The sequence below is a fragment of the Pleurodeles waltl genome, chromosome 10 (genome assembly GCF_031143425.1).
Source record: "Pleurodeles waltl isolate 20211129_DDA chromosome 10, aPleWal1.hap1.20221129, whole genome shotgun sequence".
Taxonomy (NCBI): domain Eukaryota; kingdom Metazoa; phylum Chordata; class Amphibia; order Caudata; family Salamandridae; genus Pleurodeles; species Pleurodeles waltl.
In genome coordinates, this window is record NC_090449.1 from 177,692,313 (window position 1) to 177,718,406 (window position 26,094).

General features: G+C 45.2%; 1 protein-coding gene across 1 annotated transcript in view; it reads left to right on the forward strand.

The window, feature by feature from the left end:
• The window catches only part of BAIAP2L1 (BAR/IMD domain containing adaptor protein 2 like 1), a 517,223-nt gene that overhangs the window by 414,612 nt on the left and 76,517 nt on the right, over nucleotides 1-26,094 (forward strand). Inside the window, exon 10 of the mRNA XM_069210135.1 lies at nucleotides 3,076-3,283. Coding sequence (XP_069066236.1) covers nucleotides 3,076-3,283 — 208 coding nt within the window. The remainder of the gene's footprint in view (nucleotides 1-3,075; nucleotides 3,284-26,094) is intronic.

Here is a 26,094-nt window from a genome sequence, read left to right on the forward strand (position 1 = left end):
CATGACACCTCCCCCTTTTTAGGTCGAGTATTCGAGGCCTCTTGTGTATACTTTAGTATATACTTCTACTGTACTTCTTTGTGGGGTCTCTGCTTTTTCACTGGTTTGTTTCAGTGTCCTTAAAAAATCCTTGCTTGCTAGTGGTCAATCCTTGCTCTTTGTCCCACCTTTTCCACAGTTGTACACTCCCCTGGAGCATGGCCCTAGTACTTGTACCCTTCCACTTGAGCCAATGTAGCATGTGCTTGGGGACTACTTTTTCTGAGGCTAATAGCATTTGACTAGAGCGCTAGATGTTTTTAGTGGCTCCAGTCTGTTTTTGTTAACAGGGCTATGAATCATGTTCTTCTCAGCTTACATGTGCTGTGCATTTAAAAACCGAGGGCAAAAGTTAGAGGCTGTTTTATGAGGGCGCCTATTTCTGCCCCCTGCCTCCCTCGTGCAAAGACAATTGATTTTCTTACGCACTGCCGATGCGTAGAGAAAATCGCTACCGGTACAATATTCATTCCGCCAATTCAAAATGGCCGCTGCACGTCCTGCGCGATGACGTAATTTACGTCATGACGAGGCCGTCTGTTTTCTTCAATGGCACACGTCCGGCACAGCATTGAAAGTGTTCTAGTTTAAGCATAACATTGCTCGTTTTCAAACTGCAACTCAAGCAATTTGGTAAGTTTAAGACGCTGCTTATATACTGTTTTGCAATGACTGGCATCCAAAACGGGAGTTACAATTTATCACAGCGTACACAAGTCCCGTTTTTAAAGGGGACCGGGTTCTAGCATGCCTTTTTCTATAGAGTCGTTCATGGAGGTGATTGTGTTACCTTTTTGAGTAAACAACTGACTTTTTTTTTTTATCTTGCTGGCATTGTTACTGGCTTAGCTTTTTATGTGCATGCTGTGGCATATCTGCACTATTTAAGCTCGGCTTTCACTGTTTACCCATATACCCCTATTGGCTAAATGCAGTGTTCAGGGGTGACTGCCCTATCCATTGACGAGTTGAATAGGAGGAACTTGCTGAAGGCGTGCAAATACATGCTGAGTTGACGTTGCATTTTACCATACCGGTAGATCGGACAATGCTTAACGTCACACATGTGTATTTTAAGCATACTTGTTTTACATCCACGGAAGCCCGTGAGGCCTGCTCCTACACCGTGCCAGATTCAACATTTTACTTAGTAGCATAAAATATTTTTCACGTTTAGTGGGGTGCTTGAAAAATGTGTGATTTAGCGAGGAACCGTTTTTCGTTGACCTTTTTCATTTGTTGTATCACTCACTGCCACGCCAAGTTTTTATTTATAGTCGTCTCTCTTATGCTGACATTGTCTTAGTATTTATTTTGACAATAGTGACCTTATCAAACTTAAACATGAGTTTAAAGCAATGACCAATGAACACCATCCACGCCTGTGCTTCACATTAATAACTCCTAGCCGTATTTAATTCTGTTCAATGCAGGGACACTCGTACCAAATAGTATAAAAAATAAATAAATGACAATATTTACATTTTTTGCAGCTCATAGAGGAAGCAGGTTAATGGGAGTACTTTACTTATATGGAGGGTCACTGCAATTATGTGGCAGAGAGGACCAAATTATACAGCAGGGTTGACCAATTTATGTGGCAAGAAAATTCTGCTTATGCATTTACAACGCCAATAACTCTACCTCAAGCAAATGCGAGACCTATTGCATTGCAAATGCTTGTTATAAGGCTGTACCCAGTCCTCGTTAGCCTATGAAAAGGAAAGTTATGATGGCCTCCTCACAGAATGGAGTCTCTTGCTACACTATCTCAAAGGATACAATGTAAGTCCACAGGATGAGGTGTCTAAGATACAAAATATTGTTGAACAAATGGTATGAGTTTTATGTGCTGCTGTATGTATGACATTTTACAGGATGTCCAACTTAGTTGGTACTAAAGAAGTATAGGTTGTGATTACATGAAAGATATAAATGCTGGACAGATAGTTACAAATACCGTTTGGCCTTGCACATTTGTGTCTGACGTACTTTTTATTTCGCCTACAGATCTCGTATCTTTGAATTTGTGCGAATTTTTTTGCCAAAGTTGTAGCTGCATACTGTGGTGAAAAAACAGCTCAGCCAAATAAGAAAGCTAAAAGTGCTGGAAATATGCGAAATGGGTCACAAATATACGTCTGACTCAATCAAATGTTGCCAAAAATGACTGTTTTGAAGTTTGCTCTGCACGGTGTACTTTGTGAATGTAAACTGGGGAAAATACCTTATTGTACTACATCCTGAGATTCATCCTTTACATTAACACCGAGGGTATCTGTTAAAGGGAAAGTGCACGTAGCATTTACCTATATGTTTTACATGGGTGAAAGCTGTACAGAGAATGTGTGGCAAAAAACTATTTTCCCTTCCTTCTTCTCTGCATAGAAGAAATACAAATATCCTAAATCTGCTGAGGGATACTTGTGACGGAGAGCAACCATTGTTAGTGGTAAGTCACCTCGCAAAACAGTGTAGACAATCTGAAGAGGGCTTTGGGCATGATTCAGTTTACTATCCAACCTATAAAGAACGTACTTACAGACACCCCCCTCAGTCAACTGCTGATGTTTTTCCAAAAACGTGTCTGTTCTGGGTCCATCCTTCGGTGTGCACAATAATGAAAGGAATATGACTGTAACAGATATCAAGCTGCAAAACTATGTTGTTATCAAGTAATAATTTATCCTTCAGGCATTGCGGAGCACAGCTGTCCGTTGTTCGGATCAGAAACTACTGGAAGGACGCTTATGTGCTTTATTGTTCTCTTCCAGGATTAGCAATCATAGCTTGAGAGGCAGTTGTGGTCCCTCCAAAGGATGGCAGCTCTTTTCACTGATTGGTGAATGTTTAATAAGAATCAATGAGTTTAAGCTGTTATGCAAGTGAAATTTGTAATTGCAGCGTCTGCTCACTGCAAAATTCCCTGCACTTTGTAAAGCTAAGAGCTTAATTGAAAGTGAGATGGTGACAAGCATTTCTTTTGTGAATACAAAGTTGTATTCAGTGTACTAATTCCACTAAACATTTTATTAGATAATCCAGAGGAAGCGGGTTTACCCAGATCCATGTCAGTTTCAACTGGATTGAACATGATGAAGAGGTCAAAAGTTAAAACAATTTTTCCACATAACCCTGGAAACAACAAGACGTTACTCAGTTTTGCAGAAGGAGATATAATCACGCTTCTCATTTCCGAAGATAAAGATGGCTGGCTGTACGGAGAACACGAAATTACAAAATCGTACGTTAAGTTGCTTTAATGTCAAAATTTGCATGTGGCATTGGACTCACTTCTGTGGTAACATGTAAACATATGTATGTATCTATTGGATGTTACTGAAGTTATGTAAAATATATCTAAAACATACACTTTTGGTTTAAAGAAATGAAAACATCTTTGCATATTTTGCAGTTCACATTCGGCTATGATTTTTTTATGATTCGTAATATTGGTTGTTAATAGTACGGTGGTGTGTCTGCATTCTCATATTATGGAGAAAGATGCTAGATGAAATTATTTGTCTCCTTGATTGGGGTCCTCACGTGTATCAGCAACTCAGTTCTTGGGGTTTTATGGTGATATGCTACAGAATGTGCATTTTCTCAGTTGGAACCACAACACATTAGATCAATGTGCTGTGACAAAGGGTTTCAGGAGGCTTGCGCAAATGAAGTGAGCACACCAAAGTTATATGAATAAGTGTTATTCATATTTTACTAAGGCAATCGTTAGAGTGACAATCTCATGATGATGATTGACATGTTAAGCAACAAATAGAAGACAAACAACCAAACAGTTGGTTCAGTTATTTGCCTTTAAGAGTAGGCACGATATTTATGACATCCAAAATGAAGATAGAGTAGGGCAATGTCATATGGGGTCAATAAATCTTAGGTTATATGGCACCCCAATTACTGATTTGTGAAATGTATTCTGAATAAACTCTGTAGGGACATTAAAGCTGTAATAAATGGCAAACGTGGGTGACCATGCTTCAGATTTTATGCCATTCCTTGGTTCCCGCTGTATTGTCCAGATCATCTTTTCTTCTTCACAGAGTGGTGTTTAATAGCTTAGCAAGTAGCTAAAGATGCTCCACTGATTTGAACAACAGTTGTAGAATGAGGATTTCCAAATGCACAGAATTAAGAGTTGGCATTGTTCTAGCACATGTTGTTATAATCTAGCTGTAATGTTAATCCAATGTTGGTTTAGCACTGTGTCCACGTGAGAGGATCTAGTCAGATAGAAGTATCCTGTGCATTGTAGCTGTGGGGCCATTGCACTGGAGTATTCTTTCCAATCCAAGTGCAAGTATTTGATCTGCATTGCAAATGTCAACTATATGGCAAGGTGGTGGATTATTTTCTAAGGCATTGGATCATTAATATGGTTTGAAATATTTGTCACTGTAATATTAAGTATTCTTTTACATTAAACTTGGCCGTATATAAGAAACTCATTTAACACAATACCTTTCTGACAAGGCCAATGAGATCTTGCTATCTAACCATCAGTTCAGTTCAGTTTCATACTGCGCATTTCATTTCTAAAGAGTCATCAGGGATGCCTGTGTACTGTACTTAATAATATGGACTTATTCTGATGACTGTGGTACCTGAGAAAAGTGACATAAGGTTGTTTACCTGTTTACAGGAAAGAAGGTGTTATTAGAGGGTTGTTTTTTGTCCTGAGAAACTCTCCACCTGAACTTGTTGTCTAGCGAGACTTCCTCTCAGGAATTTTATCCTTGATGAGAAAGGATTTGAAGATCTGGGGTCCTCTACATTTCTTTAATCCTCCTAGGGGTGACCCTTGCAGCACTGCTAGTGACTGAGAACGATAAGGTGTTGCCCTTTAGAGGGTTCTAGCTTTAATATATAAAAATGTATTGTGGAGGCTGATTGTTAGACGGCACACTTAAACATATCATTGACCAGGAATAAAACCTACTGCCTAACAAATAAGTCTTACTTCCCATTAGTGTTGACTACAATAGTGGGGGCAGTCACAGTTCGCCCCACATCTCTAAGTGTCTGTAGCCGATAACTGTAGGAAGTTGGCTCTGTATGTACTATTTCAAAGTAAGAAATAGCATGCACAGAGTCCAAGGGTTCCCCTTAGAGGTAAGATAGTGGCAAAAAAGAGATAATTCTAATGCTCTATTTTGTGGTAGTGTGGTCGAGTAGTAGGCTTATCAGAGGGTAGTGTTAAGCATTTGTTGTACACACACAGGCAATAAATGAGGAACACACACTCAGAGACAATTCCAGGCCAATAGGGTTTTGTATAGAAAAATATATTTTCTTAGTTTATTTTAAGAACCACAGGTTCAAGATTTACAAACAATACTTTAAATGAAAGGTACTTCACTTAGGAACTTTAGGAGCTTTGAATTAGCAAAATAGCATATACAGTTTTCACACAAATGGCATATAGCTATTTTAAAACTAGACAGTGCAATTTTCAACAGTTCTTGGGGGAGGTAAGTGTTTGTTAGTTTTGCAGGTAAGTACCACCTACGGGGTTCAAATTTGGGTCCAAGGTAGCCCACCGTTGTGGGGTTCAGGGCAACCCCAAAGTTACCACACCAGCAGCTCATGGCCGGTCAGGTGCAGAGGTCAAAGTGGTGCCCAAAACGCATAGGCTTCAATGGAGAAGGGGGTGCCCCGGTTCCAGTCTGCCAGCAGGTAAGTACCCGCGTCTTCGGAGGGCAGACCAGGGGGGTTTTGTAGGGCATCGGGGGGGACACAAGTCAGCACAAAAAGTACACCCTCAGCGGCAAGAGGGCGGCCGGGTGCAGTGTGCAAACAGACGTCGGGTTCGCAATAGAATTCAATGGGAGACCAAGGGGGGTCTCTTCAGCGATGCAGGCAGGCAAGGGGGGGGGGGCTCCTCGGGGTAGCCACCACCTGGGCAAGGAAGAGGGCCACCTGGGGGTCGCTCCTGCACTGGAGGTCGGATCCTTCAGGTCCTGGGGGCTGCGGGTGCAGTGTCTTTACCAGGCGTCGGGTCTTTGAAGCAGGCAGTCGCGGTCAGGGGAGCCTCGGGATTCCCTCTGCAGGCGTCGCTGTGGGGGCTCAGGGGGGTCAACTCTGGCTACTCACGGTCTCGTAGTCGCCGTGGAGTCCTCCCTGTGGTGTTTGTTCTCCACAAGTCGAGCTGGGGGCATCGGGTGCAGAGTGCAAAGTCTCAGGCTTCCGGAGGGAAACGTGTGTTGTTTCAAAGTTGCTCCTTTGTTGCAAAGTTGCAGTCTTTGTGGAACAGAGCCGCTGTCCTCGGGAGTTCTTGGTCCTTCTAGATGCAGGGTAGTCCTCTGAGGCTTCAGGGGTTGCTGGACCCTGGGAACGCGTCGCTGGAGCAGTGTCTTTAGAAGTGGGGAGACAGGCCGGTAGAGCTGGGGCCAAAGCAGTTGGTGTCTCCGTCTTCTCTGCAGGTTTTTCAGTTCAGCAGTCCTCTTCTTCTTAGGTTGCAGGAATCTATCTTGCTGTGTTCTGGGAGCCCCTAAATACTCAATTTAGGGGTGTGTTTAGGTCTGGGGAGTTAGTAGCCAATGGCTACTAGCCCTGATGGTGGCTACACCCTCTTTGTGCCTCCTCCCTGAGGGGAGGGGGGCACATCCCTAATCCTATTGGGGGAATCCTCCATCTGCAAGATGGAGGATTTCTAAAAGTCAGAGTTACCTCAGCTTAGGACACCTTAGGGGCTGTCCTGACTGGCCAGTGACTCCTCCTTGTTTTTCTCATTATCTCTCCTGGACTTGCTGCCAAAAGTGGGGGCTGTGTCCAGGGGGCGGGTATCTCCACTAGCTGGAGTGCCCTGGGGCATTGTAACACGAAGCCTGAGCCTTTGAGGCTCACTGCTAGGTGTTACAGTTCCTGCAGGGGGGAGGTGTAAAGCACCTCCTCCCAGAGCAGGCTTTTGTTTCTGTCCTCAGAGAGCACAAAGGCTCTCACCACATGGGGTCAGAAACTCGTCTCTCAGCAGCAGGCTGGCACAGACAAGTCAGTCCTGCACTGAACAATTGGGTAAAATACAGGGGACATCTCTAAGATGCCCTCTGTGTGCATTTTATGATAAATCCAACACTGGCATCAGTGTGGGTTTATTATTCTGAGAAGTTTGATACCAAACTTCCAGTATTCAGTGTAGCCATTATGGAGCTGTGGAGTTCGTTTTTGACAGACTCCCAGACCATACATTCCTATGGCTACCCTGCACTTACAATGTCTAAGGTTTTGCTTAGACACTGTAGGGGCATAGTGCTCATGCACCTATGCCCTCACCTGTGGTATAGTGCACCCTGCCTTAGGGCTGTAAGGCCTGCTAGAGGGGTGACTTACCTATGCCACAAGCAGTGTGAGGTTGGCATGGCACCCTGAGGGGAGTGCCATGTCGAAATAGTCATTTTCTCCCCACCAGCACACACAAGCTGGCAAGCAGTGTGTCTGTGCTGAGTGAGGGGTCTCTAGGGTGGCATAAGACATGCTGCAGCCCTTAGAGACCTTCCCTGGCATCAGGGCCCTTGGTACCGGGGGTACCAGTTACAAGGGACTTACCTGGGCGCCAGGGTTGTGCCAATTGTGGAGACAATGGTACATTTTAGGTGAAAGAACACTGGTGCTGGGGCCTGGTTAACAGGGTCCCAGCACACTTCTCAGTCAAGTCAGCATCAGTATCAGGCAAAAAGTGGGGGGTAATTGCAACAGGGAGCCATTTTCTTACAATAACTCTTTTAAAAAAACGAATCAGTTATGGGAATTGAAATGGGTTCTAGGACATAATAGCTCCTTAAGAGAAATATTTGTGGGCTATACCAACATCCACGTAGATCTCCACACTCGCTGACGTACTCTAAACAGTAACGAGAACATCACCAAGACATGCTTTCTCAAATCTCTCAAGGGTAGAGTATTCTCAAGTTCATTCTTTATTTACCACAGGCCACAAGAAAAGTGTTGCATGTTTTATTTATTAACATGCTCAAAATAAAGATGTCTTTTTGAGGAACCCTCCTAAACCTTTTTCCTATTTGTTAGTCCTCCTACATGAAGGTAGTGCATCAGTGATCACCTCCTGATAAATAATAGGAGCTTCTGTGTTGAGAGTGCTGCCACACCTTTCAATAATATTAGTTTGGGTATTCATGTAGCTATCAAGAAACCACTTCTTGTGCTCCTTGTTATCCATAATTATGTTTGAAGAGTTGATAAGCAGTGGGAAACATGGAAATCTTTTGATTGATAAATACAATGTAAGAAATTGGATTATTATTTGGGCTGGCATCTACCTACCACAAGGAATAATCCCAATCCTTGTCAGAGTGAATCCTCAAAGTCACTAAATTAACCTGAGCTCAACCTCCTCCTACTATTGCACAGAGTATACAGGTTTGATTTAGGACAATTTGTAAAGGATTTATGGAGTATCAAACTACAATAAAGTTATCATGCATAAGAATATAAAAAAAACTCAAACCGAATTGGAAAAAATCCCAAAACTGAAACCGGAGGTATGAGTTTATGAAGTTTTAAGTAGAAGTGGCACCAAAAAGCACAAAGTGCCAATAATATTCAGTGGTCCATGTAGGCCAGGTCCTAAGTACAATTTGAGGCAGACCACGATGGTGCATGGGATGGATTCACCAACCAGGTTTGTCCTGTTCAAATATTTTACCTTCTGACTTATTCTTTTAAGTCCCAATCCACCACAGGAGTACTCTTCAGAAGCCCTTCAAGACCTTGGGGAAGAGGAAGGGGGCACTGAGAGGCTCTTAGGGGGTCAGGCAAAGGGACAAAGGCCTACAGCAGGTCCATGCTTGGTCCATTTCCCACTGGTCATATTCTGCCAATCAGTGTCCTACCACGTGTCCCAGTGAAAAGAAAACCCTGCACCACTTGTGTGGTTGGGCCTGTGACATTAACAAATCAAACTATAGTTAATGGGTGTCTCTTTGGGAACACCTGGAAGAATCTACATAAATGACCCCTCGCTGACTTCAGATTGGTCTACTTTTCAGAAATGTATAGCTTTCTGGAATCACCCATGGGTTTCGCAACGGTTTGTGCCACAAACTGCAAGCAGGCTGAAACCACAAAATTTAGAAAAAAATGACTAGTTCTGAGAAAAATGCAAAAATTGTGCTAAAACATTGTTTTTTTTGTTATATACAACTCTGCTTGTTTCTATCACAGCATACCTTGTATGGATGCTTTTTAAGAAGAGAAACATATGCTTTCCTGCACTTTTTTCCCAATTTCCCCACAAAAAACAAAGTGTAGTGGTTTTCTAACCAGGGGAATCGAGAAACTCTTGGTACCGTCAGAATCCCCAGTATGTTGGGGAGAAAAAGGCTGCAAATTTGAGGTGGATAACTTTTGTGGGAAAAAAGGCTAAGAAGGTTTAACTGTGAGGTACCCCTGTCATCCAAAAAAGGTGTTCAACTGTGTGGGAGGGGGATTTGAGGAAGGGAGCAGTGGAGAGTGTTGTATTGAGGGATGGTTAGAGGTAAAGCCTCAGCTGTCAAACGATAAACCTCTATATTAGCTCAAATACTTCTACCTAAGGTGCAAGCCAGGCCTGTTGTCACCATACTTGTAGCCTGCAGTGCACACATTTTTGACACTTTCACCCACAAAAATGGCTCAGGGGATAAGTAATGTAGATGTCCATGATCCGACTCCTTCTTTCTGACAGAAACTGATTCTTTTGATTGTCTCAACAGCTAGGAAATACTACAGTGCTTTATGCTTTACTTCATCAGCTCCTGTTGAGAAAGGCAACAGAAGGATGACCTCTTTTGGTGGGAACATCTACCACTACAGCGAGAGGTGGTAACCCTCCCAACACTCTAATAAGGAGGTATAACAGAGAGCGTTTTGGAAAAATGTTAGGCAGCTTTATTGATCCGGCCAGTTCATAGGGATGCTAAGGACTAAGAAATCTTGGCAGCACTACAATTTTGTCCTGGTTTCTCTGAGGTGTTCCTGATGGCTCAGCCTCACAACTCCTTTGAGTTAGTTAAAAAAAAAATGGGCAAGCCTTTTCTAGATTCCACAGGTTTGTTTAGCAAATAAAAGGTCTTAAAAACAAAATGCAAAATCTAAAACATTATATACATTTTTCCCATATGATTGAAATTACATTTAGAATACTAATTAACATAGCCATTGATTAACCGTTTCTGATGGAAAGAACTACCTGTAGATTCCTCACTGAATGAATTCTCCCTAATGCGCAGCATTCAACTGAAACTTCTTTCCAGCTCTGCACGTCGGCGTGCTGACGTCAGTTCCCTTTTTTTCCATGCCTTCGATAACGGTTATATCTGATAGAGATTTCTAGCTGCAGCTTCCTTACCTTAGAATTCCCTGGCGTCAGCTTCGAATCCAGAGTTTTTTCTGAGCAGTACCCTACGCGCGCCTTCAGGCGACGTCGTTGGGATCCGCGTGCGTCAACCAACTCCGCGTGCTTCGTCAGCATCGTTGGAGCCATCTATGACGTCACGGTTGTCTATATAGATGCCGTCTCGGCGCGCGTACGTCAGTTCTTTTCCTTCCGCACTGGTTAAGCACAGTTCCGGAAAGAGCTACCCTTCTTCAACGGTTTGTTGATGCTTTTTTGACTGTTTGAAGTCATGTCTTGGAGAAAGACAGGGTTCAAGCCGTATGGTGCGTGTCATCGCACCATGTCGGTGACGGACCTGCACCGAGTTTGTCTTTGGTGCCTGGAGAAGGACCACGATTCCACCTTGTGCTCAGACTGTCGGGCCATGGCGCCGAAGACCTTGAGGGAGAGATTCCTTAAGCTTCTTGCGGCCCGACATTCATCTTCGGTCTGTGCGACTCCGCGGAGGTCACGGTCCTGCAGTAGGAGGAGGTCGCAGTACCGCTTCCGGAGCACCAAGTCCTCTTCCTCGCATTCCAGGTCATCCAAAGGTAAGAGGCACAAGAAGAAGAAGTCCAAGCGGACTTCGTCTTCGCCACCCCCGTCGGCCGTCGAGGTGTCTAGGGAACGTCGACATTCCGAGCGCGGAAGGGTCGACTCCACGTCTTCCCCCCCTTTCCGGGGACTGGATCGACCCCCACTCAAATAAGAGTTTTACAAGGCCATGCGTCTCGTTTTTGAGCGGGCTGCACCCTCGGGTGGGTCTTCGGGCCCTGCGGGGTCAGCAGGGGCCCCTTCGGATTCGACGCCGGCAGCTTCGGCCTCGGTGCCGTGGGGGATCCCAGGATCCGATACTGGATCTGGACCGGCGCCAGTCCCTCACAGTCGACCTCCTTCGGCGCTGGGTCCAACGTCGACGATCCCGCCACCGGCACCCACTGGTGGCAGTCCCATCCTTATTCCGGATGATCCGGAGCAACGTTGACTCCGACTTTGACGGAGCCAATTCGGCTCAGATCATTGTCTGAGCATTATTTAGATCAGCCAGACGCAGGAGAGGAATGGGAGGGGTCTGAGGACACTTTAGAATGTGGATTACAACAGGACTGGTATGAGGATCTAGGGGAGGCCAGTGGACTGGACACGTCTCCAGATACTGGTATGCTCTCTCCTAATGTGGCTACGGAGGAGCGTGCTTCTTTTGCTGTGGTGGTGCGTAGGGCAGCTGAGGTCTTGGACTTAGATTTGCCTATGGTGCCAGTCAGGACGAATATCCTGACAGAAGTGCTTCAGCCGGGGGTGACAACATCAGAGCCGATGTTGCCCTTCAATGAGGCTCTTACAGACGTCCTTCTGGGTACGTGGTCCAAACCCAGCACAGGGGCTCCTGTGAATAGAACGGTCGGCCGCCGCCATAGACCCGCTCCGAGCGACCCTAATTTCCTGACACAACACCCCACTCCTGAGAGCTTGGTTGTCCAAGCCTCTACTTCCCGTGGTGCCTTCCCTTCTGCTCCCCCAGATAGGGGGACATGACCGACTCGCTGGGCAGAGCGATTTCTTCGTCAGTGGCCCTACGTCGCCACGCCTGGCTACGTTCTACTGGTTTCTCATGGGATGTCCAGTCCAGCTTGATGGACATGCCCTTTGATGGCTCTCGCCTTTTTGGCGAAAAGGCATACTCCGCGCTTGAGAGGTTCAAGGATTCTCGAGCCACGGCAAGATCCTTGGGCCTTTCAGCGCCAGCACGACAGCAGTCTGTCTTTCGCCCCTTTCGAGGCTTCGGAAGGGGCATGGTACCACGCCAGCCACAGTTCAGCCACCGTCCTCAGGCTTCACAGCATCCTGGAAGAGAATGTGGTTGTGGTACCATCAGATCCAGAGGGTCTGGGCAGAGGTCGGCCGCCACGCAGCCCCCCTCCACTGCGCCCAAGCCTTCCTAGTATGGTTCTGCGGGATCACGTCCGTCCAGTTGGAGGGAGGATTTGTTTTCATCTCCCTCACTGGCTTTACATCACCACGGACAAGTGGGTCCTGCAGATCATACAGAAGGGCTACTCCCTTCCCTTCCAGTCTTTCCCTCCTTCTATCCCTCCAACAAAGGAATGGCTGATGGAGGACCATCTAGCTTTGCTCCGCGAGGAAGTTACAGCTCTCTTGGCCAAGAGTCTCGATATCAGAAGTAGGCAGTGGTTGTTATTCCCACTACTTTCTGATTCCCAAAAAGAACAAAGGCCTTCGCCCTATCTTGGATTTAAGGGACGTCAATCTCATCCTCAAAAAGGAGAAATTCAAGATGCTCACTCTTGCTCAGGTTTTGTCTGCCCTAGACCAAGGAGACTGGATGGTAGCGTTGGATTTGCAGGATGCGTATTTCCACATTCCTATCCTGTTAGCCCACAGGCGTTACCTGCGGTTCAAGGTGGGCCATGAGCACTTTCAGTTTACCGTGCTCCCTTTCGGTCTCACCAGTGCCCCTCGGGTGTTCACAAAGGTGATGGCGGTGGTGGCAGCTCATCTGCGCAGGTCAGGGATTTCAGTCTTCCTCTAACTAGACGATTGGCTGCTGAAGGCTCCTACTGTCAAAAGGTGCAGTGGAGTTGGTTCCCGAGCAGGATAGGGGTCAGGGATGCTATCCAAGATATTTTCTGATCCCCAAAAAGGATGGACGTTTGAGACCTATCCTGGACCTGAGGATTTTGAATTGGTTCCTCAAACAGGAGAAATTCAAAATGTTGACTCTAGCACAGGTACTTATGGCGTTGAACAAGGAGGATTGGATGGTGTCTGTCGACTTGCAGGATGCTTATTTCCATATTCCCATTCTCAAGTCACACAGGAAGTATCTCCTGTTTCTGTTGGGGTTGCAACACTACCAGTTTGCGATACTTCCTTTTGGTCTTACTTCCGCTCCTCAGGTCTTCACAAAGGTGATGGATGTGGTTGCAGCAAATCTCAGGAGGAAGGGAATAGCATTATTCCTTTACCTGGACGATTGGTTGATCAAAGCAGAATCTCCGGAGCTTGTGCTGCATCACCTGCAGATGACAACCCAGTTGTTGTTCAGTCTGGGATTTTCGATAAACGTGCCCAAGTCTCACCTGGAGCCCTCTCAAGGCCTCCTATTCATAGGGGCAGTACTGGAAACAACATTGAAACAAGCCTTTCCTCCGCCACAATGGATTCAGGACATTCAGGTGTTGATTCCAATGTTTTGAGAGGGAGCGGTTGTTCCAGTCCTCAAGGTCCTTCGTCTGCTCGGTCTGTTTGCTTCTTGCATTCTGTTGGTCACTTATGCACGCTGGCACATGAGGGCTCTTCAGTGGTGCCTCCGCAGGCAGTGGTTTCAGCACAGAGGGGATCTCGCTGAGTCGATAAACATCTCCAGAGACACTGCAGCGGATCTACGATGGTGGTCTGTGGACGGCAACCTTTCTCAAGGAAGGCCTTTTTCGCTACCACCTCCAGTGGCCACGGTGATAACGGATGCTTCCACCCTAGGGTGGGGAGCTCACCTGGGGGACCTGGAGATCAAAGGTCGTTGGTCTCCAGTGGAGTAGGTGTTCCATATCAATCTGCTGGAATTGCGGGCGATACGTTTGGCTCTCAAGGCCTTCCTCCCTTCCCTTTGCGGTCAGTCGGTTCAAGTCTTGACGGACAACACGACCGCGATGTGGTACATCAACAAGCAGGGAGGAGTAGGGTCGTACCTTCTCTGCAGAGAGGCTCTGCGGCTCCGGTCCTGGGCAAGGGACCATCGGATTTGCTTAATAGCAAACCATCTGGCCGAGGTTCAAAATGTGCGTGCGGACAGTCTGTTGGCTACTCTCGGCCGATCACGAGTGGTGTCTTCATCCAGATCTGGTCCTTTACATCTTTCAGATGTGGGGATTTCCCCAGGTAGACCAGTTTGCCACTCAGGAGAACGCACACTGCCCATTGTTCTGCAGCCTCCAGTATCCGGTGCAGGAAGCGTTGGGGGACGCGTTTCAGATGCCCTGGAACGGCCAGTTGCTTTACACGTTTCCCCCCCAATCCTTTGATTCCTTGGGTTCTGAGGAAGATTCACCAAGACCGGGCCCAAGTCATCTTAATAGCTCCGGATTGGCCAAGAAGGGTGTGGGACATGGACCTTCTCCAACTCTCACTGTGGCCTCCGCTCCATCTCCCTGGGATTTAAATCTGGTTTTAACCTTTTTGATGGGCTCTCCTTTTGAGCCGCTACATTCTTGACCTTTGAGATTTTTAGTCCTAAAGACTGTTTTTCTTACGGCCATCACGTCTGCTAGGCGTGTAAGTGAGCTTCAAGCTCTTTGTGTTCACCCTCCTTTTATGACCCTTCATACGGACAAAGTGGTGCTGAGGACCAGGGCGGCTTTCCTCCCCAAGGTAGTGACTCCTTTTAATTTGGGGCAGTCTGTCACTCTCTCGTCATTCTGTCCTCCTCCACATCCATCTAAGGAGGAGGAGAGACTCCATCGACTGGACCCAAGGAGGGCCTTGAGTTTTTACATAGACAGGACGAGAGAGTTCCGCTTGGATGACCAACTCTTTGTCAGATACGTGAGAAAGAGGAAGGGGAAGGCTTTCCACAAACGAACACTATCCAGGTGGGTCGTTCTTTGTATTAAGACATGTTATTCATTAGCAAAGAAAGGTCCTCCTGATGGTATAAGAGCCCATTCCATGAGGGCTAAGCCGGCCACGTCGGCCTTGGCTAGAGGTGTTCCAGTGGCAGACATTTGTAAGGCTGCGACTTGGGCGTCCCCCCACACCTTTGTAAAGCATTATTGCTTGGACTCAGAGGTGTGAAGGGATGGCCATTTTGCGTGATCTGTGCTGCAGGATTTCTTGGTATGATCAGTCAGGCTCCCACCTCCTGCTTTGGGACTCTATTCATTAGGTGTGGAATCCACAGGTAGTTTTATCCGTCAGAAGAGCAAGTTACTTACCTTTGGTAACGCATTTTCTGGTGGATACACTAGCTACCTGTGGATTCCTCACGGTCCCACCCGCCTTCCCGTAGTCTGTCTGGTCATACCGAGATTTCCTAGGGTGTATATATGTATATTTGTATGCTGCTTTTTTTATGATGAGATATATATATATAATATATATATATATTATATATATATATGTGTGTGTATATGTATGTATGTATGAATGTCCAGTTGAAGGCTATTGCCGAAACGCGTCGACATTTGCTTGGGACAGCATGTGTTTGTTTTTGGTGGGCACATTAGAGACTCTTTTATTGTGCCTCTTATTAATTATACCTTTTCATGCGGTGTAAATTTAACCTGCATTTGCACTTTTTTTCAATAAATTGGAGCCAATGAGATTATATACAAGTGGTTTTCGACTCTACATTTTACGAGCTTGTTTGGATATTGTGCAGCCCTTGGTGTGTGATTGCATTGCACCATTTTTTGAATACATATATATATACGTATATATGTTTGTGCATATATATATATATATATATATATATGTGTATGTATATATGTATATGTATGTATATATATATATATATATATATGTATATATGTATATGTGTATATATGTGTGTATATATATATATATATATGTATATATATATGTATGTATGTATGTGAGTATATATATATGTAAGGAAATGCCTCCTTGGCATGGTTAGCCCCTGACTTTTTGCCTTTGCTGATGCTAAGTTATGATTTGAAAGTGTGCTGGGACCCTGCTAACCAGGCCCTAGAACCAGTGTTCTTTCCCTAAACTGTACTTTTGTCTCCACAATTGGCACACGCCTGGCACCCAGGTAAGTCCCTTATAACTGGTACCCCTGGTACCAAGGGCCTTGATGCCAAGGAACGTCTCTAAGGGCTGCAGCATGTCTTATGCCACCCTAGGGACCCCTCACTCAGCACATGCACACTGCCTCTCAGCTTGTGTGTGCTGGTGGGGAGAAAATGACTAAGTCGACATTGCACTCCCCTCAGAGTGCCATGCCAACCTCACACTGCCTGTTGCATAGGTAGGTCACCCCTCTAGCAGGCCTTACAGCCCTAAGGCAGGGTGCACTATACCACAGGTGAGGGCATATGTGCATGAGCACTATGCCCCTACAGTGGCTAAGCAAAACCTTAGATATTGTAATTGCAGGGTAGCCATAAGAGTATTTGGTCTGGGAATTTGTCAAACACAAACTCCATAGTTCCATAATGGCTACACTGAAAACTGGGAAGTTTGGTATCAGCACAATAAATGCACACTGATGCCAGTGTGCAATTTATTGTAAAAATGCACCCAGAGGGCATCTTAGAGATGACCCTGAAAAAATACCCGACTTCCAGTGTAGGCTGACCAGTTCCTGCCAGCCTGCCACACACCAGAAATGTTGCTGGCCACATGGGGAGAGTGCCTTTGTCACTCTGTGGCCAGGAACAAAGCCCGTACTGGGAGGAGGTGCTTCTCATCTCCCCCTGCAGGAACTGTAACACCTGGCTGTGAGCCTCAAAGGCTCACCCCTTTTGTTACAGCGCCCCAGGGTATCCCAGCTAGTGGAGTTGCCCGCCCCTCCGGCCACTGTCCCCACTTTTGGCGGCAAGGCTGGAGGAGATAATGAGAAAAACAAGGAGGAGTCACCCACCAGTCAGGACAGCCCCTAAGGTGTCCTGAGCTGAGGTGACCCCTGCCTTGAGAAATCCTCCATCTTGAGTTTGGAGGATTTCCCCAATAGGATTAGGGATGTGCCCCCCTCCCCACAAGGAGGAGGCACAAAGAGGGTGTAGCCACCCTCAAAGACAGTAGCCATTGGCTACTGCCCTCCGAGACCTAAACACCCCCCTAAATTCAGTATTAAGGGGCACCCCAGAACCTAGGAAACCAGATTCCTGCAACCTTAACAAGAAGGACTGCTGACCTGAAGCCCTGCAGAGAAGACAGAGAAGACAACTGCTTTGGCCCCAGCCCTACCGGCCTGTCTCCCAACTTCTAAGAAAACTGCAACAGCGATGCATCCAACAGGGACCAGCGACCTCTGACGCCTCAGATGACTGCCCTGCACCCAAGGACCAAGAAACTCCCTTGAACAGCGGCTCTGTTCAAAAACCTGCAACTTCTTTGCAACAAAGAAGCAACTTTAAAGACTTCACATTTCCCGCCAGAAGCGTGAGACTTCCCACTCCGCACTCGACGCCCCCGTCTCGACCTGCAGAAAACCAACACCTCAGGGAGGACTCCCCGGCGACTGCGAACCCGTGAGTAACCAGAGACGACCCCCCTGAGACCCCACAGCGACGCCTGCAGAGAGAATCCAGAGGCTCCCCCTGACCGCGAATGCCTGGAACCAACACTGCACCCGCAGCCCCCAGGACCTGAAGGAACTGAACTCCAGTGCAAGAGCGACCCCCAGGCTACCTTCTGCCTAGCCCAGGTGGTGGCTGCCCCAAGGAGCCCCCCCTGTGCCTGCCTGCATCGTTGAAGTGACCCCTGGGTCCCTCCATTACTTCCTATACAAAACCCGACACCTGTTTGCACTCTGCACCCGGTCGCCCCTGTGCTGCTGAGGGTGTACTTTGTGCCTTCTTGTGTGTCCCCCCGGTGCCCTACAAAACCCCCCTAGTGGACCCCCCGAGGACGCGGGTACTTACCTGCTGGCAGACTGGAACCGGGGCACCCCTGTTCTCCATTGAAGCCTATGTGTTTTGGGCACCTCTTTAACCTCTGCACCTGACCGGCCCTGAGCTGCTGGTGTGGTACCTTTGGGGTTGGCTTGAACCCCCAACGGTAGGCTACCTATGCCCCAACTTTGAGACTTGTAAGTGTTTTACTTACCTTCAAAACTAACCTTTACTTACCTTCCCCAGGAATTGTTGATTTTTGCCCTGTGTCCACTTTGAAAATAGCTTATTGCCATTTTTACAAAGACTTTATGTGATATTGCTTTTATTCAAAGTTCCTAAAGTATCTAAGTGAAGTACCTTACATTTAAAGTATTACTTGTAAATCTTGAACCTGTGGTTCTTAAAATAAACTAAGAAAATATATTGTTCAATATAAAAACCTATTGGCCTGGAGTAAGTCTTTGAGTGTGTGTTCCTCATTTATTGCCTGTGTGTGTACAACAAATGCTTAACACTGCCTTCTGATAAGCCTACTGCTTGACCACACTGCCACAAAATAGAGCATTGGAATTATCTGCTTTCGCCACTATCTTACCTCTAAGGGGAACCCTTGGACTCTGTGCACACTATTTCTTACTTTGAAATAGTATAAACAGAGCCAACTTCCTACAATATATATATGTATTTGTAGATATTTATGACTGTGTTTTGGCGTCTGTATATATATATATATAGATATTGTTTACCTTTTGTATAAATGTTTTTCTTGGATACAATCAAAATGAGTATGGAATGTCGGAAGGCACATCAAAAATGGTGTAAACTGACGTCAGCACGCCGGCGAGGACCTCTTATTGCCACGATGAAGTCAGACGGAGCCGCGTAGAGTCGGTCAATTGTGACGTCCTTGCCGACGTGCAGAGCTGGAAAGAAGTTTCCGTCGAATGTTGCGCATTAGGGAGAATTAATTAGGTGAGGAATCCACAGGTAGCTAGTGTATCCACCAGAAAAAGCATTACCGAAGGAAAGTAACTTGCTCTTCCAGTTCACCAACTCAATGCCTACCTTGGGGGAAGGCAACCCAGTAAATATACTACATAATACAATGGACAAGACTGTGTATCATAACAAGGTGTTTGAGTGATTCCAGACTTAAAAGCACATAACATATCTACATTTTTATGTCGCCCAATCCAGCCAGCTGCAACTGGCCCATACCTAAAGGCTTAAATTGCCTTTTCAAACACCTAGTTTCAGGTCCTCTGCTTGGGGGGCTTGACAAGTTATTAGTTAGTCATAGTAGTCGCATCTGGCCTAAAGATCCTTCAGAACAGATTTCTTTTTTAGCTTATATGTCGCCCATAATTACTTTTCAGAAATACATAAGGACTTTTTCAATGATTGTTTAATTTAGTCTTGTTGCACCATTGAGTTCCTAGCCACACTAACTTCACATCAGAGTTCCCTGCCTAATTCAGTATTGCGAGAGACACAGAATGCTTTGTGTCAGATGGCACCAAAAAGCCTGGTAAAACAAGGAACCCCGGTCTAAGAATATACATTTCCGATATTAGGTTTACAGCACCATATCTAACCCCACTTTTCAGCAACCACAGTCCAAGCTCACAGTTAAGTGGCACAACAGGTTTTCTGTTTCACAGATTCAGGGCTAAGTGCCAAAACTTTGCCTCAAGCTTATCTGGCATTTGCCTAAATAGTAGTGGTGCTTTTGAGAATTTCCACCTTCAGACGTTGGTCCCATAAAGGGCTAGAGGGGAGTGTTGCCTATAAAGAAACCCATCATAGGTGCAATGGCTTTTTTTGTATAAATATGATATGACTTTAAGACTGGGTATGACAGGTCTAATGCTTTCATTCAGTAGGGCTTGGATGTGGCCCCCAGCTCCCTTTATCTGGTGAAAGCAGTACCACATAGGAGAATTCACAAACCTTCCCTTTTCTGGTAGCATTTAGAGATTTAGGCTTTTTATGGCAGCGCTGTCTTTTTCCAAATATCTGGTTAGGTCATTCAGTTTCTCATAAGCAGCTAAGGCATCAATCATTGTATTCAGCTTTTGGGAACCTGCAAAGGTAAATCATTGGCATCATGTAATAACAGTTGTCATATGGGGTTGATTTGTTGTCACCAAGCCATCAGCTAATTGGAGATCCTATGAGGGATCAGATACACATGCCGTTTGTGGTGATGAATTTTGATGATGCCAAGAGCTGTGTAAAGAACAAGGCTTGGTCCTTGATATTTCCAAGCTTTATTGGTGAGATCCTGATACAATAAAGTGCACCCAAGCACAACTACAACTGATCAGTCCCAGCCCTTGAATGCCCGCCATATTACATAGTTTGATTCCTGTTAAATAGATTTTTAAATGACCAACCAGAGAAGTTCAGTGTCTCAGTAACACACCTCACAAAACTAAACACTGTATATCTTTCCGTTTTTCAACCGAACAAAAATAAGTGTGTGAAAACAAAATTAAAAAAACGATTTGAGAATTACAATAATGAATAATAGCACAATGATGAACTAAGTATCATACTCTAATAATATTGAACAGCACACCCAAAAGGTTTATGCATTATTCACACTAATCACAAATGTAGTCTATTAGTTTCATGCTCAAATAGTATTGAACAACACACCAAATAGTTTATGCATATATTGCACTATTCCCAAATATAATCTCTTAATTTCAGTGGTTTATGTAATGTTCTACTAGGCCTTCTCGTTCTTCTGTTCATTGACTTGTTTGAAGTAGACTCCTCCCTATTATGTGCTGAACCCCATTCAGGGCTTTGTCAGTACCCCGAACCACACTACTGAGAACCACATTCATGGGGACTACCTCCTCATCCACCAACCAATCGGAGTTTCCTTCCCTTGTTTCACCACTCTGAATAAGCTACCTTATTGTTGTTGCATATCACTAATGAACTAGAATGTCCTACCTTCCCATTGCTTAACAATGCTGCATTACAAAGAATCTCCATGACCTTAAAAGATTTAGAAAACCTGTTTTGACTGCTCCATAATACACCTTCTCTTTTCACTCTCACCATATCCCGTCTTGCAACTGTGTTTGGTACCATGGTGTTCTTTGTAAATAGACTGTGTCTTGTTTATTTTAACTTACTCCAGTATTGGAACTTTCATAGATTCACATGCTTGAATCCTTCCCCGTCGTCGAGATGGGAGCCCCTGGTACATTAAAACAGAAATATAGAAGCTACTGCAATGAAAACAGGTCAAAAGGCGTTCACTTTAGTAGGCTATCTTTATCTCTATGAGTAAAAGGGACCAAAGGAAGTCCCAGCCAATCAGGCTTCCCTTCCCTCTAGAACCCTCCTGAGAGAAGCTCTATTCCCTCAGATTTTCTACTGCACGTTGTGCTAGGCAGTCTCCTTTGAGCTCTGCTCAGTCAAATCTCCAGAGAAGTCTATCTCTACAGCTTTTTCTTCAAAGAAAGTGGATTTCTTCAGCAAGTAAGGTGTCATCTTCTTACTTTGCCTAAAGGAATTGTATTTTGTCAAAATTCGACATTTCAGTTAAGGAAAAGAAAAGTCTTCTAGAGCCTGGAAAACCTGTGGGAAGAAAAGACTTCACTTTGAATACTCACACAAAGACTGTATTTACTGCCTCTATCCTGCAAATGTAGCCAAAGAGTGCAAGGTATGCAGAACCTTTTCTAACAGAGCCCTCAAGGACAGAGAGGGTAGGCTACTAATTTGGCTCCAGATGTAGAAATCCAGATCAAACCCAGTGTCTGGTTCTGACAGTGAGGAGTCCTCCTCCTCCTCATCAAGAAAGTTACAAAAAAGAGGCAGATCTCCTCAAGCTCACAATTCTGAGGATCCACCTAGAAAAGCTCATAAAAAGACCAAGCAGGCGTCTTCTAAAGCTGGCAGTCCTTCCAGTTCTCCACACAGGAGCTCTGTTTAATCTAAAAGACACTCTAAGGAAGGTTCTTTCTCCTCAGAGCGCAGCAAAAGAGCTTTTTCTGAGACTCCAGCACCACCTCCTGTGGTAAAACATGTCTTTAAGAAGCCACCTGGAAAATCTGCGACGAGGACGACAACATCGTCGACGTCCATGTCGAAAGGTGTGTTTACAGCTTCGTCGTTGACTACGACAACGTCTACTGTCCCTACGGCTGCTTCCTCGTCAATGATGCTCATATCGACGATGTCCTCGTCGACGGCGTTTGCGGTCACTTGGTCGATGACCAGTATTCCCATCGCCTCTCCTCCGTCGACGGTGCTGCTGGTGAGACCGTCAACGATGTTGCTACTGTCGTCGGCTTCCTCGTCGTCGAGACTTTCTCCGTCGTCGGTGCTGTCTCCGTCTGCGATCCCGTCGATGATGGCGATGCCATTGACGAGAGTTAAAGACATAGGAAGTCTGATTTGCTTTCGCCAATGGTTACTTCTCCAAGTAGGATATCAGCGTTGGTATCTACACATCTCCTGGAACAGGAAGATTCGGAAGACGAGGGCTCTTTTGGGATTGCTCATAGCCCATCAGAATTGCATGTGAACGGCCAGGATCTGGAGGAGGACATACAGCATGATCTGCACTCATTTTATTAGCCATTTAGATTATATTTTAGTAGACGATATACTCTGGAACTCTCTCATTGATATGGCTGTCTCCCCATGAGATGATAGTGACCACCAAGCTCTCTGCACATCCTTCGTAACCTCCACATTTAATTGTAACACGCTGACTAAATGGGTGAAGGGTAACATTTTAACTGCGACAAACGATTACAAAAATGTGGGATGGGAAACGGTGGCCGAAGATGCAAAGTTCCAGATATCAATATACAAAGTAGTTATATCGACTCTTCTCCCCCTGAAGTACATTGATTTTGTACTGGTTGACCTGATTAATTTGCATGGTACCTTGGTCAACTGGTTAAGACCATTTTTTCAGGTAGTAGGAGGCGGGTAGAAACCATGGATAGATCACTGAGATGGTTCTCTAGTTCTTGCCGACAGGCCAAACTACAGCTGTTGGGAGCATTGCAGGTAGGGAGTCGCCGGGAGATACGAGCAACTAGGACTGCATATAAAATAACACTGAAAAATGCCAAAAAAGAGTGGGAAACCCAAAATTGGAATGCTCTGGTAGATGCTCTCCACGAGAAGGATACAAAACTGTTTTGGAAATTGGTGGCAGAAAAAGGACATTCCCAAAACGTGGAGAGCTATCCAGCAATCCTGACAGAAATCTGGGTGTCACATTTTGGAAATCTGTATGGAGCCGTTCAGATTAGCTGCATCAATGTTCTTCCACTAACACTAGAGGGGCCTTCTACTTCTTATATACCAACTTCTCGGGTAGTTATTTCAACTAACTTTGATTTCGTCCCTTTTTCCCTAAAAGAAACTACTCTGGCTCTTCAAACATTACGTAAAGTAAAGGCCCCTGGTCTAGATGGTATTCCAGGTGACTTGTATTTATCCCAACCCAGAACTTGGTCTTTATATCTAAATGTACTTATCAATGTGTTTCTGAGGGGTGGTGGGCTCCCCCCTACATGGCAAGGAGAAATCATAGTTCCTGTTTTTAAAAAGTGGTCAAGGCAATTACCAACTAACTATAGACCAATAAGCTTAATTGGCGTGGGCCAAAAAGTATTCTGTAAGCATGTCCTGACCAGACTGCAGACATGGATAGAGGACTCTCAGATCCTCTTCAATTTCCAGGCGGGATTCAGGAAAGGAGTGAGCACAATAGACCAGTCGTTCAGGTTCAACCTCCTCTGCTGGAAATACCTGATACTCAATAAGAGCCACTTGTATGTGGCCTTTATTGATTTAAAGGCCGCCTTTGATATGCTCCCACGGGACTTGTTGTGGAATGTCTTAGCTCCCACACTGATCAACCTCTTTATCAATGGTGTGGTAGATCAGCTGATGCATTGCAACCATGATGCCCCGAAGCTAGCAGGAGTCCCGGTCCCCATTCTAATGTTGCAGACTATACTTTATTGATTTCAAGAACCCCAGTGGGCCTCCAAAATGAACTTGATGCTTTTTCTATCTTCAGTGCCAAGAGGGGCCTTTAAAGAAATCTAACTAAGACCAAGTTTATGGCCTTTAACCCGCATAAGTCATTTAGGGGAAAAATGACTATAGCTGGACGACTGGTAGAGAGAGTTAGCCAATTTGATTATTTGGGGATTAGACTAGCGGATGACCAACAATGGTCGGCACAGAGTAGAAAGAGTTTGTCTGTCCTCCGGCAGAGGTCAGCAGTGATAGGGAGGAAAATTGCAAACATCTCGGAAGGGGAAATCTCGCCTGCCATTACAGTATATAAGGCAGCGGCAGTGGCTGCTTCGATTTATGGTGCCGAGTTATGGGGGCACTGCAATTCCAGAAGTTTGACAACAGTAGAAATTTGCTTTATGCGTAACTTTTTGCGTTTGCCGATAAGTACTCCTCTCACACCCCCTAGATTTGACTTAGCTTTAAATGAGATCCATAATGAAATTGCTCTGAGACCTCTTATGTATTGGGTTCGTCTCTGGACATCTGAACATCTGTCCACCTATCAAGCAGCAGCAGCCGAGGTGCTAGCGGATGGTGGCGCATTGAAAATTCCTTGGTTCAAATACATTAGAGATACGACCCAATTCATTAAAATGGAGGCTGTGGGGAGAGATCCTTGTAATTTAACCAAAGAAGCAAAAGTACGCATAAGGCGGTGTTACTGGGAGATGATTCTGGTGCAGACTTGGACCAAAAAGGACCAAGGTAGTAGGACATTACAGTTTTTAGACCATAAATGCAGCCCTAAGTTTGAAGTCTACATGGATAATATAAACCCTCCTTACATTAAAAGCCTTTTTATTAAATTCAGGCTAGGGATCTTGCCACTCAAGACATTCACCGTTAGGTGGAGCAAGGAAGATAACAACTCGAGCTTTTGCCATTTTTGCTACGAGCAACCAGAGACACTTGCGCACTTTATATTCTTCTGCCCTAGATATTTGGTCCCTAGGAAGAAGTGGATTATTCCTTTATGTAGATCACTGGGGATAAGGAAATACAATACATCCCTACGAATTTTGGCAAGTGATACAAGTGACAAGGTAGTTTTTGGAGTCGCAAGATATCTACAAAGTGCATGGACTATAAGATTCAGAGAAAATCTTGCTGACTGATTGTCAAAGCCAAAAACACTTCTGGCAGAAGCAGATAATTAAGTGGAACTAAGTTAGAATGGTTTTTAGTCCTTTAATATTTAATGCCTGTCTTACACTGTTTTTATATTGGTATGCTCTTACAAACTATTTTTTGAAGAAAGTGACTGGGCCTCTTAATGTATTATGTGGCACCCTTCTCTTTTTAAGCTTTTTCTATTTTATTGTGTGAATATGGAATGTTGTTTTATTGGATACTTTTATGGCTTTTAGCCGAAATAAAGATATACATACACTCATTGTATTCCAAACCACAGCAGTATCCCTATCAGGAACAGATGGTTTCTTGGCCGGGATCGCTCATAGCTGACTTACAGCTGATGTTGGATGACTATAGAAGGCGGTTTCCGCCAGCTGGATCGGAAGAACAGCAACCTTCTGTGACACCCTCTGTGCCTCTTCCTACTACTCCGGTTCATCCGGGGGTCTAGCCATCGCATGTACCTTCACAGACGCCAGTTTCAATCCCAGCACAGGATCTGTCTTCATCTGATGATGACAGATAGGAGGGAGAATTGCCGGATGCCATAACAGAGAGGGATGATTATCAGATTCCTACCCCATTCTCAGCCCCCCCTCCCCCCAGAGGATTCCCCTCCTGGTGACATTGGTTTTTTTTCACTTGTTGGAAAGAGCTGCAAAGAGATTTGAGCTTCCCATACTCACGAAGCAGATGGACTGCTTCTTGTATGATTTCAAAGAGCCATTTCAAAAAAGTGTGAGGTCTATGCCAATTGTGGACTATATTTGGGATGAGGGCATCAAGGTAATGAAGAACCCAGTGACTGCCACTCCGGTTCTGCCTTGCCTTGACAAGAAATATAAGGCCCTGGAA